Source organism: Sciurus carolinensis, chromosome 3, assembly GCF_902686445.1.
Source record: "Sciurus carolinensis chromosome 3, mSciCar1.2, whole genome shotgun sequence".
In the NCBI taxonomy this organism is placed as follows: domain Eukaryota; kingdom Metazoa; phylum Chordata; class Mammalia; order Rodentia; family Sciuridae; genus Sciurus; species Sciurus carolinensis.
The window spans coordinates 16,640,089-16,657,426 of NC_062215.1; the positions used below are offsets into that span (position 1 = coordinate 16,640,089).

The window sequence follows — 17,338 nt, forward strand, 5'->3', positions numbered from 1 at the left end:
AGAGAAAGCACATGCTGGGCTCCTTATCAGTCCTTGTCACAATGGTGAATATAAGGATGAGGAAAAGCAAAGTCTGGCCTCCACCCATCAACATTTTTCCTTTCTCTTAACTAGTTATTTCCATTGGCCATCAAAGCAGCAGTTACCCACCCATCACTCTGACCTCTCCAAAGAATCATGCCAATTGTGTATGAGTCACTGGAAAACCCAGCTAATACGTTAGGTAAAATACAATTAATTTCAAAACTTTCCCTACAAAGTTCTTTTTCAGGAACAATGCTAAAGGATAATTTACAATGGATGTATTATGTAAAGGCTCTTAAATTCTCTTAAGTGCTGCTTTCTGTTGCATTGTCAGAAAAAACGCAGCTGAGGAGAAGTGTTTCCTCTATACAAGAGTTGGGAGGGACTTCACAGTGACATTAACAACTGCAAGGAAGGCAGTCACATTCCTGACCTCTTAATTTCCCTTTGACAAACAAACTGTTCTTAGGTAGTTTATTTACTGATACACTGTACCCTAATCACAAGCATCCAAGATTGCCTCCTTTGCATGCATTGGCCAAACTAAACAAATTAGGAATATATCTTTTCAGAAATATACTGTATTAAAAATCAAATGGAAATTATTTTTAAATGGCTTGCAAAGGATATGTTATCATTCCATTGTATCCGTGTGAAAATTGAGTGCACCATAATTACCAATCTGCTTGTAATTGACCCCAGTGGTCATTAGATGGCTCTGTTACTGTAGAGTTCAGATAACAGAGGCCAAGAACTGAAGTATTACAAACGTGTTTGACATGCAGGAGGGAAAGCAGAGTCCAGCTTACACCCATCAACATCTTTCAATAAATTTTAAGTAGCCAAAACTGAAGTTACAAATTCTATCATCTTATTTTGGCATCCTATAGGATGATAATGTTAATAATTAGATTTTTGATCCCAATCCTTGTGAATAAATTCTATAATTGTATTTTCTGGTTTGCAGTTTGACACACAAAATAAGTTTTATTAGGTACCTGCAAACTATGCTGTTAGCTTTTGTTGATGTTGTTATAAGATTCCAACTTATTACTCCTTTTAGTTTTTTCATGGGAATTTATGGCTTTGGGTGAAGCCAAAATGGATCCATTTGAAAAATGGATCAAAAGTAGAATTTCAGGGGTCTGGGGATATAGCTCAGTTGGTAGAGTGCTTACCTTGCATGTACAAGGCCCTGGGTTCAATCCCCAGTAACTCAAAAAAAAAAAAAAAAAAAAAAAAAGAAAAGAAAAAAGTAGAATTTCATTTTGTGTGGGTGGATATTTGGTTTTCTGAATCTACCAGTCAAGGTATTTTCTTGACAGTGTAGTCACTGAGCTGACTTTCTATAAACTTCTTTGTAGATCTGAAAGATACATGTGACTGCCTAAATCCGTTGCTCTCAAACAGAAGCATGCAGCCCAATCATGCACAGATTGCTTAGTCCCACACCCAGATTTTCTGATTCAGTACAGTCATGAGCTACATATCATGTTTTCCCTAAGATTATAATAGAGCTAAAAAAGTCCTACCATCTTGTGACATCATAACCTGATAATGTAGTATAACACATACTTACATGTAAACAAATCTGTGCTACCAAAGTATCACATACAGTATTAAGTACACACTTTGTGTTAAGTACAAAACACTTAATAACAATGAATAACAATGGTAAAGGACTATGTTAATGGTTAATGTATCAACTCTACTATGTTTTTTATCATTATTTTAGAGTAAACCCCTACATTTACTATAAAATACCATGCCATGTTACATGGGCGGCAGTCTCAAATATCTTGTTTACCATGTGTCTTTTTTTTTTTTTTTTTTTTTTGGTCCCCGGGGCACTTAAACCACTGAGCCACACCCCAGCCCTTTTTATTTTTATTTTTATTTTTTTATTTTGAGACAGGGTCTCATTAAATTGCTTCAGGCCTCTCTAAATTGCAGTTGGCTTTGAACTTGCAATCCTCCTGCCTCAGCCTCTCGAGTCACTGGGATTACAGGAGTGCACCACCACACCTGCTCAATATTAATTTCTGACAAGTTTCCAGGTGATATTTATGTGGCTGGTCCTGGGGCCACACTTTGACACCCAATACTTTAAAATTTGAACATGTAAATTGTCTACAAATAATTTGCTGGCAAGCCTTTATCATTCATGCTTCCCACCAACAAAACTTAGGTTACACTGACAGTCTGTTCTGTGAGGTTGCACAAGTTCCTAAATAATGTCCAATTAAAAAAAAAAAAACTCAAACTCTTAGTAATAATCTAATCATTTTGAAAGCATTATTAGTCTAAAGAAAAGCTCTGGATTCTGAAGGAAGCTTCAGTTTACATAGTAGTCATCATTCTGTTATACTTGGAAGCATTCTTACTCTAAAATAATCATTTGTGAGGCAATGACACTTATTCTTTTAACCCAGAGGAAACAGAAATAACAACACAGGAAGCACTGGACAGCCTTAGGCCAGTTCTTTTTGGAAAACACATTTAATTCACTGTTGCACAACTCAGAGGAGGTGGTCAGGAAGGCACTTAAGTAATTTCAGGAATATTTAACAAAGAGAAGTGTCTGGACAGTCCAAGAATGACTGAGAGGTAAAGATCTGACTCCTGATACAGCAACTTGTCAGGAATGTTAGGTTTCCCAACTCTTGTCCACAGACCCTGAGACTGGACATAAAATTATTCCCAAAAGAGCTGGGCAAAATCCCTTTGTGCTGTGTTGCTGATGCCAAAATACGATTTAAATGTTCACTCTATGCCAAAACTAACCTCTGTTATCTATCAGGCAAACAAGCAACACTGGTCTTCAAGGCCTATAAGCCTCATCCCAGAAGCTCACATAAGATTTCATGATTTTTTTCATCCTTGGGATACACTGTCTTCTTCCTTCCATAGAGTTTCTTGATGTAAATCATCTTATCGAAAGAAAATGTCCCACTACTACTCTGATGGACTCTGTCTTGATAGCCAAAGGTTACAATTAGCTTCTGAACTTCTTGGATTTGTGATCATCCTTCTCCTTCTGTTATTTGTTCTTCCGCACATTCCCATCTCCTACTGTAAGGGTAATGTGCAGGTGAGACAGGGCTCAGTCATTAGCCTCATTTGTAATTTCAAGGCTTATTCTCAGTGTTAACAACTGAATCAGCTATTTCTTATTGACTTGAATATACACAAATAACTAAGACATAATAACTAAGTGGAACTTAAGTGCTACATCAGGAGATATACCTGCTAACAAAAGTTGGAGAAGGGGTTCTGAGATAGGATAGGATGAGGATGAGATTCTCCTTGAGAAGAATGATAGGGAATGGCAGGGAATGGCATCTGCTCTTGCCAAAGCCAGAGCTCTCAGATTTTCCAGCTAAAAAGCAAACACTAGCAATATCCCACAGGATTTTATTTTTATGCAGTGCTTGGCATCAAACCCAGGGTCTCACACATGCTAGGCAAGGGTTCTACCACTGAACTGCACCCCAGCCCCATCCCACCCCCACAGAATCTTGACTTCATGTTTGATGCCATTGAGCTTCCAGCATCTTAGAATGTTAAATTTGACCTTCAAGATTGGCTCGTCCAAGTCCATACTTTTTACAACTAGAGAACTGAGCCCCAGGAAGAAGAAAATGACTTGCCCTAATTAGCATTAAAGATTCCTTGGCTGTGACACCGAACACAGGACTCAGATTTTTCTCCTTACACAGATCTTTCCTTTTCTGAGGGCGGTGAGACGGGTTTTTAATATGGGATGAAAGTCACCAGTGGAGCAATTGCTCTTGCTCTTGCTGGGACAAAAGAACAGTCCATCCCCCTCAGGAAAGGTCCAGCATGTCCATACATCCATCCGCACAGGCTCCCACGCATCAAAAGCCCCTTAGAGACCCAGCAACTGGGCAGCAACTTACCATGAATGATGCCAAATGGGAGTGCCCGTTTTGCACCCCCGTCGGCATGGCTTTTTATGCTTTCCTTTGTCATCAAATAAAATTACAAATATAAAGTGTGTTTATATACATGTTCCTTTAGAGTAAGCAAACCTCATCATGGTTTCAGGTGCTCCCGAGAGAAAAAAAAAATAAAATTGCACTTGTGGCCTCTCAAATTAAAGACTGAGTTAATACGAGGTTGTCCTGCCCATAGAAAGAGAGGCCACACATGCTGACCCAACTGGTCCATGGCTGCATCCTGGCACTTACAGTCAACAGACTCATGGGAATGACTCCTGCACAAGACCCCCAGGAGGTAGGTAAACGCAGTCACCCCATGGATGGATGTAGCACACAGAGGCCCAGGCTTAGGTTGAGGAGGTGCCTCGGACATGCGAAGAAGTCTGAAGGGGAGGACCAGACTCTGGTGCTAACCACAGCACCCTCCCTTGGAAGAAAAGCAATTGGTCCAAAGAGAAATTCCCAGTATGCAGCAAATGTCTACAGCAGCAAGGGTGTGGAAATGGGAGGGAAAGAGAAGGTGCTGGTCTAAGGATGACACTGTGACCAAACCTCCAGGGTAGAGTTGCCAGGGAGGCAAATCTAAAGGGCTGTGACTATGAACTGGGGGAAGCTGGCACACCCGGCGCCATGCAGGACCCCTGAGTGGCCCTGCCTTCCTCACGCCCATCAGATCAGTGTATATTAGGTGGCAAGGACTTCCCTGACAAGAGAACCATAGCTGGACTCAGATGGTAGCAAAAGGCACAGGAAGCTCTCCCCTGACTCCCGAGGGAAAGGGAAGGAAGCAGAAACAGATGACAAAACCGGGCTGCACAGCCCCACAGTTCCTGAGAGTCAGGCCCGACAGCCATAAACTTACAAGCTCAGGACTGAGCCAGGCTTGGCATCCTTTTCTCTGAAATGAGAAGCCTCGGCGCTGCCCTTTCCTTTAAGGAGAATGGCCTGATAAGGAAAGCTGGCTTCTCACTGAGGTAATGAAGAACACCTCCTCAGCTCCATGCCACCCTCAGGCCAAGCAGGACTCGTGCCTGCAGGAGGCATCTGAGAACAAAGGCTGAGGAGCTGTGCTCTGGGGACACATCACAAATTTTAAATTAAACTTTCCCCCACGTGTTACACACACACACACACAGACACACACACAGACACACACATACTTCCAAATACTGACATCCTCCCAGCCCACCCCACTCTAAGCCCAAATCCCGCCCCACAAATGCTGTCCTCTGTAAACATGACGGCAGAGATGCCCATCATCTGGCATAGTCTGATGATGATCTGATGATGACCTCTTGTCATTAAGTGCCCCGGTAGGTGATATTGGTGAAGGTGGACGTGGCCTCTTTATACAGCGGGTTGTTGGCCTGTGGAGAGAACAGGAGAGCGTCTTAGGGTCAGCTCCTCGGTGCTCTCATATCCCAAGGGTTTCCATTTCACCTGAGAGGTTTGCCCAAGACCTCCTCTGGCACAGGGTTAAAGTCGGTCCAGCACTCTGGCACTCCCAAAACATTCTAGAACAGCTTTTACCCAAATCTGCCCTGCTTCCTCCTCTCCCCTACTCTCCCTTTTGTTTTTTTCCCCTTTTTCCTTAGTGTGGCAGGGCCAGCCAGTGTGGGGCAGAGAGGAACGTAGAAGGCAGTGGTCAGAACACCTTGGACTGCTTTTGCTGAAATGATTCTCAGTTTGTTTTCATCTCAACTCTTCACCCACAAAACTGTCATGTTATCAGGGAAAAATAAACCCCTCACTAGGTTTCCCAAATTATTTTCCAACAAAAAGTGACAAATCCCATGAAGTTAAGTAGTTCTTTCTCTTTGTTTTTTGTTTGTGTGTTTTTGTTTTGTTATTGTTTTGATTTTGGTTTTGGTATTAGAAATTGAACCCAGGGGCACTTTACCACTGAGCTACATCCCTAGCCCTTTTTATTTCTTATTTTGAAACAGGGGGTCACTGAGTTCTTGAGGGTCTGGCTAAGTTGCTAAAGCTGGCCTTAAACTTGTGATCTTCCTGCCTCAGCCTCCTGAGTTGCTGGGACTATAGGTGTGCGCCACTGCACCTGGCCACATAGTTCTTACTGGTAACTTTGAGAAGTCCAACACATTCTTCTTTATTTTGGAGACTCGGGATGTTCTGTATGGTCTTAACAGAAATATCCCAGTTTCTTAAAATCGTTGGGTACAAAGCTCTGGGATCACCACCAAATGGGAACAAACTTTTGGTCTAACCCTGGACATTCAAGGAGTCAAATGTCATGTGGAAGGTCCAGAAAATAGTTAAAATGTGGAAGATGAGCCAAAGGAGAATACTGTGAAATTAGTATATAAAAAATTCTCAACAAACACTTGTTCGACTGAGTTAATTCAGGATAAACAACAGGAACCATGAGAGAAGAGTCTGATTTGGAAACTACCATGTGGGGGAAAAGAAGAGAATGAGGTAGATTGAGGTCCTGCCACTATTCTTAAGAGGCTGACTCCAAAACAAAGTCCTATAGTTACCTAATTCCCTCCCATGATCAGGTAAGCTACTGAACTCCCCTGCACTCAGTTCTCTTACTTATAAAATGGGAACAATAATATTGCCCCCCACCTAGGTTGTTACAGGAATGAAATAAGCTAATATGTAAAAAAAGCATTTAGAACAGTTCCTGGCACATGGTAAACCCTCAGTAAGTGTTAACTATTGTATTTTTTTCTGTTCGTTTTTAATGCTTTGGACTTCAGTACTACATAATGTATTGTGTGTTCTCAATATAGGTTTGTCCTGTCTCCCTCAACTGAAGAGTTTCTTTTTCATTTCTTCAGTGACCCAGCAGAGCTGGGTCCTACTTGTTCAATCAGTTCTCAAGACATGGCCCATGGTCACTGTGTGGTAGAGGATCAGGTGGTTTTCAGGAAGCTTAAAGACAACAGTGAGACCATCTCCCATTTTCCAGAGCAGAGGATAATCTGAAAACTACAATGCTGGCTGACCCCTGGCCACTCTGAGTATCTGCTATTCCCACTTCAGGTTCTTGAGCCAAAGACTCAGGAAAATATCCAGCACAGCCCAGCCTCTTACTGTGTCCCATTTTGCTCTGGCTCGTTCTTCCTCAAATTTAGCAAACTCTTTCCGGTCATGGATGGTGATGAGGAGCTTCCAGATGAGCAGAGTTGCGAGGCCGATGAGCAGAATAGCCCCCATCACTGAGAGCAGGACCACAAGGATGTCAGGACCCTTGGGACACTCTGCAAGGAAGAAGCAGAGAGCAGGAATCACTTGAACTGGCTATGACTGTAAGGCCTTCAGTGTTACTTCAGAGTAACGATGCACTGGCAAGACCTCTGAAGGGAACAGGACAATTTCAAAACATAAATTCATTGTTTGTTTTTAAGGGGGCAATCTTTAGGGAGGCAATAAGCTGTCCTGAATAATTTAAATCTGAAGTTCAAGCTGGTCGCACATGCACAGTTCACCCAACCATTCGTTTTAAAAATTGATTTGTCCAGGCTCCATGACACACACCTGTAATCCCAGCAACGCTTGAGGCTGAGGCAGGAGTTCAAAGCCAGCCCCAGCAACTTAGCGAAGCCCTAAGCAACTCAGTGAGACCCTGTCTTAAAATACAGAACAGGGCTGGGCGTGGAGCTCAGTGGCTAAGCACCCTTGAGTTCAATCCCAAATACAAAAAAAAGGGTATGGCAACTGAGGGTGTAGCCCAATGGTAGAGTACTTGTCTAGCATCCAAAAGGCCCTGGATTCTATCCCCAGGATCACGCACACCAAAAAGAGGGGAAAAAAAAAAAAAGATCAAAAGATTTGGAAGCACGAGAGCATACATCCCTACAAAGTGGCCATCAACTAGAATTGAGAACAGTTGGCCCTTTTAGCTGAGACACGTTTTTTCCTATTTGTGAGAGTCCTCACCAGGTTCCTGTTTCTCCCCTAAACAGAGGCAAAGGGTGACTTGTCTTTGTGTCTGTACCACTGTGCACTCTGGGTTTGAATCCTGGCTTAAGACTCTGTACAACGTGTCATTCAGTAAACTAACTTCTCTGGGTGTCTGTTTTCTGTTTTGTTTGTCTTTAGGTTGGAGAATGGCTTCACATTCACTTTATGGGTGGGGGGCCTTGCACAGGCTGGGCAAGCGCTCTACTACTGAACTATACCCCCAGCTCTTCAAACTCACTTTAAAAACTTGGTAAGAGTAATACTTAAGTGAAACATATTTAAAGACATGAGAGCAATACCTGGCAAAGAATAAGTGCTCAATAAAATATAAGCTACCATTGTTACTAGTGTTCTTCTTATACCCAGCTGTTTTGTTTATTTGCCCACCTACCTACTGTGGACATTTGTGTCTGTTAACTGTGGTTCAGATATGTACATCCTTAAGGACTATGACCTAGAGACCTTTTTAGCATGCTTAGAGACTAGGAAGCCTGCCAGCCATGATAATCTTAGGAGTTTTTTCTCAAAATATTTTGGTCATCTAAAGTCCTACCCCATTGTAAGCTGACTTCCTGTTCAGCCTCAATAACCAAAGCAGACCAGAGGTCCGTCATCCCCCTGAGGTTCAGCTGATTATCCTGTGCAGATCTCTGTTTCCCATAAACCTCAGGTGTCTGACAGGTGACCTCACTCTGGAAACCTCAAGTGTTATGAAACTAGGTGTTTGTATATATGGGTATTGATGAGTCTGGAGAGGAAGTCACACCCACCTTCCACACTGTCTCCCACCTTCTTCTCTAAACATACACTCTGTGCTCACCACACATTACACAAATGCAACCACCACCACAAACCAAGCTGACCATTTCCCAACCCACCAAATTACACCCTGTCTATAAATAAAGGAGCGCCTGGAGAGAGGCCGTGAGGTTCCAGTGTCCGAGTTCCCAGGAGTGAAGGGCCCCAATTTTTGTGGGAAAAGCAATTATGAATTCTTTGGAAGAATGGGAAGGGCACACCTTCAAACCTTAAAGTGAAATCTCTTCCATTCTACATGTTAGTGTGGTCAGGACAGGTAGACTCCCAGGAGGTATTCAGGTGAAAGCAATCTGTTATCCATCTGTACCAACAGGGGTGGGTGGCTTCCCAGAAACAGAAGACAAGATCAGGTGGTCTCTGAAAGGCCCTCCCAGACACAGCAGTGGACCCAAATTGAGTGACCCAAGGTCAGAGAAGTCTGGGTAAGGTTGACAGATTTAACAAACAAAAGTATAGAAAGCCCAGATAAATTTTATTTTCAGATAAACAATGAGTTACTTTTTAGTATAAGCATGTACCAAATATTGCATGGAACATATTCTATTTTATCTGGAAACTCTATTTGGGAGTGAAGAGGGCCCTGCTCAGGAGCCCATTCCATGTGGCTACACCCTATATGGCCAATGCCTAACCGTTTGACATATTCCCTTTACTGCCCTGCCAGGACTCAGGTCTTCAAAGAGAGCATCCGCAAAGCCATGAGTTGGCAAAGAGAAAGAAAATAATCTCCTACTGTGCTCTGGGACCCCAGCTGCTACAATCTCCTCAAAGTCAGAGTCCCTAGAAATGGTTGGGGCTGGGGGTAAGAGGGGAGACAGAGCCCAGACAAGCAGAGAGAAAATGTGGGTCTCTGGACCTAGGGTCCCCTAACTTTGTTGTTGTTGTGGTTCTTTTTACATATACATGACAGTTGAATGTATTTTGACATTATACTAGGGTCCCGTATCCTGACGTGGAGGAGTGGGCCTAATTGGCAGGGCACCAGAGTTACCATCGTCTCTATTCCCCACAACTTCAGGCAGTAGACTGCAGTCTCAAAATCACAAGCCAGGGGCCAGGGTTATAGTACAGGGGTAGAGTGCTTGCCTAGCACATGTGAGGCACTGGTTCAATCCTCAGCACCACATTAAAAATAAATAAATAAAATAAAGGTATTGTGTCCATCAACTAAAAAAAAAAAAAAAATCCCAAGCCAAATGATTTGGATAAGTGGTTGAACAGGGGTACCAGCAATGACTGTGTAGCAAAGAGATGAAATACTGTTAGACCCAAAGCAAGACACCCTTCTGGAACAAGTAGAGACAAGGGTGCAGGGCAGGTGAGAGGATGTGAGGAAATCCTGGTCAAACCATTCCACACCTGCTGGCTCACGGACACATCCCTTCCCCGTGTCAGCTGCCCTTGGAGTCACTAGTAAAAGTAAGGTTATGCCCTTTCTTAACCTTCCTTCTCCCGTAAAGGGTAACAGCTCTGGGAAGGGCTGAGGGACAACATTCCAGATGGGACACCGTGCACTCCTCCACCCACAGATACGGTAACGCCCCGGGTGACGCAGATGTGGCAGCTCTTTCCCAAGGAAGGGCGACCCTGGGTAGCTCCTCCAGACTTTCCTTCCTCCTTTTTCCCACCTCATTTCCTTCCCTCCCCAAGCAGCCAAAGTTCTCTTAGTAGATAGCAAGAGGTGCCTAAGTCTACTTGTCCTCTAGGAATAATCAGTTCTAGCAAATCATTCAAAATCCCTTTAAAAACTAATTTCTTGGTAGATGCACAGGGATATGGCCATGGATAAGACAGACATGGTTCCTGCATTTGCGAAGTGTATGGTCTACTGAGCAGTTGAGCTTATTGAAGCTTATTAATTCTAGTGAAATGAAGGCCCTTCTAAGGGAAGCACAGATACCATGAGAGGCAAACAGAAGAGCAAAACCTAGTCAGCAGTATGGAGGCCAGTGGGGTCTGAGAAGGCTCCCTGGGGGAGTGATGAGCCTAAAATAAGAGGCACTCAAATGCTGGGGTGTAGCCCAATTACCAGGAATACCGATAACACAGAGGTGTAGAGGTGTAGATTTGTGGACATAAGGCAGAGCTCAGGGCTGTTTTTTGTTGCTGGGAATTGAACCCAGGGCCTCACACATGCTAGGTAAGTACTCCATTACTAAGTTACAACCCCAGCCCTGGACTTGCTTTTTAACAAGAAAATATGTTAAAGTTTGAGAACCGCTGCTCTTGGACCAAGGGCTAGCAAACTATATAGGGATGGGAATAGGAAAGACAGGAGAATGGACATAACTTTCCTATGTTCACATATGAATACATGACCAGTGTAACTCCACATCATGTACCACCCCAAGAACAGTATCCTCATTAGAATAAGTATACTCCATGTATGTATAATATGTCCAGATATACTCTAGTGTCATGTAAATCTAAAAAGAACAACTAAAAAAGAGAAAAAAATACAGCCATGTCCATGCACTTACAGAATGTCTATGACTGCTTTCCTATGCTACAATAGCAGAGTGGAGCAGCCACAGCAGAAACCACATGGCCCTTGAAAAGTAAAACATTTTGGTTTTTTAGAGAAAAAAAATTCTGGCCCCTTGTGTAAAAGATGATTTGAAGGAATTCCTACAGCTATGAATGTCAAGACACCAAGTGATTCAAGTTCAGCCTTCCAAGGTTGTTCCTTGGTTCCTATGTTTGCCCAACCTCCACCATCAATAGTCCTAGTCCTCTGCACTGGACATTCTTGATTTCCATGTCTGTCTCACTCATAGCCGGTGAGTACCCTGTCTGCCTTATTTACTGTTATAGTTTCAGCACCTAGCATAGTATCCATCATATAGTTAAGTATTTAAAATTATTTTCTAATGATTCATATCTTAATCTGTTGTGTAAAGGAAATGAAGGTACGTGATTTGGATATGCTTTGACTGTGTCCCCATTCATGTGCTCAGAGCTTTGTTCCCAGCATGGTGATATCGAGGTGGTGGAAACCTTAAGAGGCAGGGCCTAGCGCAAAGCAATTAGGTCATTAGGGGCACTGCCCTTGGAAGGGATTAACGTAGTTCTTATTGGACCCGTTAGTTCCCACAATGACAGATTGTTATAAAAAGAGCAAGCCTGGGATGGGGGTATCGTTCAACGATAGAACACATGCCTAACACGCGGCCCTGTGTTCCCAGACAGCATTCACCATGTGGTGATACAGCCAAGGAGGTCCTCACCAGAGGCTGAACTGATGAAACCACTGATCTGGGACTTCCAGCCTCCAAAACTGTGAACCAAATGAACTTCTCTTCTTTATACATCTCTCAGCCTCAGGTATTTTCTCATAGCAACAGGAAATGGATGAAGACGGAGGCCATGAAGGTGGTAAGGCGAAGCAACCAAATCCAGTTGTTGGGTGGTAATCAACCTGTGGTGGGCCTTTGTATGATGGGGTAGACTCCTCGTACTTCCAAAAGGTCTTAAGAGCAAGTATTTTTAGTCCTTTTGGTGTTCAGTGCAGCCTTGACTCAGCGCCAGAAACCTGTCACTACATACTGGCATCGACCTGGTGGGATTGGTGCTCCCACCATCAGGCCTTCCTCTTACAGCAGCAGGCAGGGACCCCACGGCAGCTGTCTCTCAGTAGAACTTATGCCATGTGCTGTAAAGCACTAGAATTTAAAAATTCCTTATTTCTTGACATTATTACCTACAAAAATGCCATGAAAGGGCTGTGGACATGGCTCAGTGGCAGAGTGCTGGCCTAGCAGGCATGAGGTGCTGGGTTCATCCCCAAAACAGGGGAAAAATCAGTCATGGCATATTTTGTTCCTTGATGACCTCCATACCTACCTTCTTCCTCTCCTTACCCACCTTTTTATCTTGCCGCCTTTCAATCAGAAAGTCACTCTTTTGCTAATACTTAAGTTTATTTGTCCCCTCGCCAACGTGATAGACTCTCACATCACTTTTAAGGCCAGGCTCAACCTGTTCCATTTAAGAGGAGTGGTGAGTAGAAATTCCTGCCTAAGATTGCTCCCTCTCGCCGGGGTGAGGAAAGGCCTCCGGTTCACTCACCTGGCTCTTCCACCACATACAGGATGGACTTCCCACTAGCATCTTCATAGTACTGGAATCTGACAACGCAGTCCTCCTCATTCTTGTAGGTGCAGTTCACTGCATCCTTGCCAGTGTCCTCTGGGGAAGGGAGGGGAGAATATGGAAGAATGAAAAACCAGTCACTTCCTAGAAGGTGACAGCTTTCAAAAACTCTTCCAGAGGACTTCTACAAAAGCATGTGACAGGAAACCCTGATATTAGGCGAGATGCCCAGGTTCAAGATGGCTGGCATGCCTGGCAATTGCCAGTCACTGACCCTCGCTGATGTATTTTGTCCCTCCCGGGCCCTTCTTGGTTCTTATTCCCTCCTCTGGAAGGGGCATGATATAACAATATTATACGTTTTGATTGAAATCCTGGCTCCACCACCTCTCAGCCGTGTGATCTTGGATAAGTTATTGGATAAGTTATTTGACCTCCATCAGTCTCTCCTTCTTCATCTATCTATAAAAGGAAAATGATCTGCCCACCTTACAGGGTTGGTGGAGAATTTCATGCTTAAAATAGACTTTAACATACAGTAGGTGTTTCTTCCCTTCTCTTTCTTTTCTCTGCTTGCTCAATAATTCTCCATAGTTTGCTTACACAGCCTGTGTAGCTCTTCCGAGTCTGTTTCTGATCCTGTGTGCCTCCCACAGTGTGCGGTTGAACCCTCAGACTGTTATTCTATCGATGACACTGTGGGTCACCCTCCACCAGCTGCACTGCATCCTATACTGAGGAAACCAGATGAGCAAAACTGACACACAATGAAATTAAGCAAATGTGCCAAGATTCCACTGCAAATAAGTGATGGAGAGGGACCAGAACATGACTCACAAAACACATCCAGTGGAGGGCTGGGGTTATAATCCAGTGGTAGAGGGCTTGCCTGGCATGCATGAGGCACTGGGTTCGATTCTCAGCACCACATATGAATAAATAAAAGGTCCATCAACAACTAAAAAAAATATCTAAAAAAAAATACATCCAGTGGACCTGAAGTCAATAGGCCATAAGTACTGGTCCCTCAGCACAAGGGAAAGAGTAAAGATCTCAGGATTCAGTTCTCAATGTATGACTCCCTTCTGTGGGCAAGGTGATTTTCTTGAGACTCAGTTTCCTCATTCACAAAATAAAAATAACAATAGTACTATAGTTCTACTTTATTAGGTCTGGAGAACAATATGTAACACGTATGAAAGATGCTTTTATAATTTTCATAAGTTATAAAATTTCCTATATGTGAGCATTTACCTTTATGATTATTATGGTAGTGAAGGAGGTGGGTAAAGAAATGCTTATCAACTAATGCTCACCTGGTCTAGATGATAAAAATACCTTGGGGCTGGGGAGATAGCTCAGTCGGTAGAGTACTTGCCTTGCAAGCACAAGGCCCTGGGTTCGATCCCCAGCACCACAAAAAAAAAAAATAAAAATACCTTGACGTCTTAGCATACCTTCCCTCTGGTCCCTCTGGGCTAATCGTAGAAGTGTAGCCTCCTCCAGAGGAAAAACTCCCTCTTCAAACTCAATCCCCAAATCACCAACCCCACCCCAGCCCACTTCTGGGCCAAAAGGTTCAGAGATCTGGCTGTTTTCCGTAACACTCCCACCAAAAGCTGATGCCTGGCTGTCGCGCTAGGGCTCTCGCTGAAAACACGTTTCCTGCCTTTGTGGGAGACTGCTATCTCCAGAGAGACTGTATCTCCCTGGCACCACCCGTGCCTCACTGGCCCAGATAACCAGAGCAGATGTGCTGGCAGCAGGGAAGACCATCTTTAAAGTCAAGATGAAGTACAAAGAAAAATAACTGCAGGCAAGAATTTTGTTCCCCACTGTGTTTGTATTCCTGTCTTATCTGAGGGGGATCCCAGAAAGCCAAAAGGGCTTCGGGATAAAGAGATTTTGGTAATGACCATAAGGGTGAAGGATTCCCTCCAACCAGCCTAGGCATTGCTTAACATTTAATAAAGTGAACCAGGCAAATGCTCGCTACCCTACTAGGCTATGATGACCATCATAGGTGACCATTTCCCAGATCTGTACCTCAGTTTCCCTATCTGGGGTACATTATCTTCCTTTCTTTGGGGGTGGGGTGAAGTTAGGGGTGCCCAATTTATATACTCTTTACAAGTTATACACAGGTTTTTGCTGAGTCTGTGGGCTTCAGGAATCCAAAATGGGAAGGCCTGCTGGACACATTAGAAGGGACAAAGGAGGTCTCTCAAGAAAGCTAGCTTCATTTCGTGCCTACTGGGCATCAGGCCTGCATGATGGTTCTTGAAGCGGGAATTGCTCTTCCACTTTATAGATGGGTGTTGGACAGGTTCTGGGACTGAAGTGGAAACATTTAGAACCAAGACGTGTGAGGCACTGAGGCCTGCTGAACTTACTAAGCTCTTTCACAGACTCGATCTCGTCACGGCAGTAACGGGTACAGGTGTTTTCCTCATGAAGGACTCCCCGGTCAAACTTCTTACACTCCACACACTCCCTAAAGGAGAGAGGACAGAGCAATTAAAACAAGGGAGGAGCAAGCGAGGCATGTCCCAGTGCATCTCTGACCTCCAGGTACCCAGAAAGCTGCTCCTCAGTTTAAAAAATTTAAAAACACAACACACACACACACACACAAACACACACACAAACACACACACATAACCTGTAAGATCATCCTGGGGTCCAAATAGTCAAGTGTGGGGTTCAGGAGTAAAGGTGTCCTCCTCACCCACAGGCAGGACCTGGTAGCCAGAGGTCCCAGGTTCTTTGTTAAGCTTCTTCATGTCCCATCTAGGATGTGTGAGCTCTACACACTTCAGGGAGCCTTAAAGTCACACAATTTTGGGGGCCAGTACAAAATGAAATTTTTGTTCAGAAATTACTAAGAACAGTGACAACACAACATGCAAAGGCCCTTCCCAGCATGGGCCCTGTATAGCCAGCTGCACAGGTGCATGCCATGACTCCATCCCTGCTTAAAGTGGTAAGAAGAATGGCAGCTCTCTGGAGTTGGGCTTCCTCTGTCCCACCAGCAGGTGAAGTGTGTGAGCTGCCCCTGCTTCACAGTGCCCTCCACAGCTCCAGCCCTGCAACTCCCACAGAATCAGAACATCAGCACTGGAATGTTCCAGAGCATACCTGGTTGAGCCTTCCTTCCTGAACTCAGTAGTATTCAGGATGCCACCCTAGGAGAGAGTTTGCTCCAACTGGAGTCCAGCTAGTGCTACTTCAGCCCCTTACAGTTGTCTGTACCTCCAACTCCCCAGAGAGGAGAGAAGCTACTGGGCAGGAGCAAACTCTTCTCCCTAAAGCTTCTGTGAGTAAGAGGTAGAACCTTAAGAGTTGGGGGTTCTAGTCCAGGGGACTCTCTCCCCACTCCCAGACTCCCAACTCTCTCCAAACTGCCCACTCACTTCTTAAAGGTGCAGGCATCCGGGCAAGTGGGACATTTCTCACAAGTGTCCCCATAGGAGCCTGGCTGGATGCAGATGCAGCTGCCACATTCACACTTGCCCCGGCCGCTACACAGCAGCCCATTGCTGGACATGCAGGTGTCGGTGCGTGTGGTGCAGTTGCAGTAGTAGCCAGTCCAGTCGGAGTCACACAGGCAGTCCCCACAGCTGCACTGGCCATGCCCTGAAAGCATACAGCCCAAGGGTGGATCAGCTAGTGATTGTCCCACTCCCATGGCAGCCTGCCACAAACTGCCACCCTGCTCTCCCAACCAGACAGATAATAATCCTCCAGATCAGCAGGGAACTGGCTCACCACGAGGGGAACCCTACCCAATGGGGACAAACTTGGCTCTCTAGGTGTTCCAAGGTGTGGCAGGTCTTGGTCTGAGTCCCTGCAGAGCAAAGGAGTCTCCAGAGCTGAGTCTCCCAAGACTCCCACCCTTTCTCTTGCCCTTGAATCCCTCTGCCTTCTCTACCAGCTTCCAGTCTGAGAACAAAGCAGCTCTTCAGCCTTGAGAAGTGGCACAACACTGAGCCACAGCCTGGAGCCACAGCCTGCAACAACAGAGGGTACCCAGAAGCCTGGATAATATGGCCTGATGACAGCAAAGTGACCCTCAGGCCCCAAACTACCTCCCTTTGACCTGGCACAGGCTGCTTCTCTCTCCCACCAGACCTGAGGAGTCTACCCTTGCCATCACTCTTTTCCCAGCTGGGTTAGACACCAACATAGGCTCCGATTTGAAGAGCTGGTCCCTCCACTAACAACTCAGCCACATCTGTCCGTTATTCTGTTTCTCAAATCGGCTCAGTGCCACCCTGAGAGGTGAACAGCAGGGGTCTGAGAAAGCATGCACACGACAGGAAAACCTCGACACAGGGGCCACGGAGGGCTCGGGATACCCCAAGCACAGGGAAGGGAAGATATGCGGAGTGCCCCAAGGCATGGGGGCCTCCAAGGGGCAGACAAAAGGTACCAAGAGCCCATGGAGTCAGCCAATGGAGTCGAGTAAGCAGAAAGAACAAATGTAGCCTACCTCCCAGCTTGCTGAA

At 44.8% G+C, this 17,338-nt stretch overlaps 1 protein-coding gene across 1 annotated transcript in view; it reads right to left on the minus strand.

Moving 5' to 3' along the window:
* Positions 1-2,517: 2,517 nt before the first annotated feature.
* The window catches only part of Itgb3 (integrin subunit beta 3), a 53,895-nt gene continuing 39,074 nt past the window's right edge, over positions 2,518-17,338 (minus strand). Inside the window, exons 11-15 of the mRNA XM_047547287.1 lie at positions 16,244-16,466; positions 15,224-15,324; positions 12,807-12,926; positions 7,050-7,216; positions 2,518-5,353 (exon numbers count right to left, since the gene is read on the minus strand). Of these exons, the coding sequence (XP_047403243.1) occupies positions 5,288-5,353; positions 7,050-7,216; positions 12,807-12,926; positions 15,224-15,324; positions 16,244-16,466 (677 nt within the window). The 3' untranslated portion in view covers positions 2,518-5,287. The remainder of the gene's footprint in view (positions 5,354-7,049; positions 7,217-12,806; positions 12,927-15,223; positions 15,325-16,243; positions 16,467-17,338) is intronic.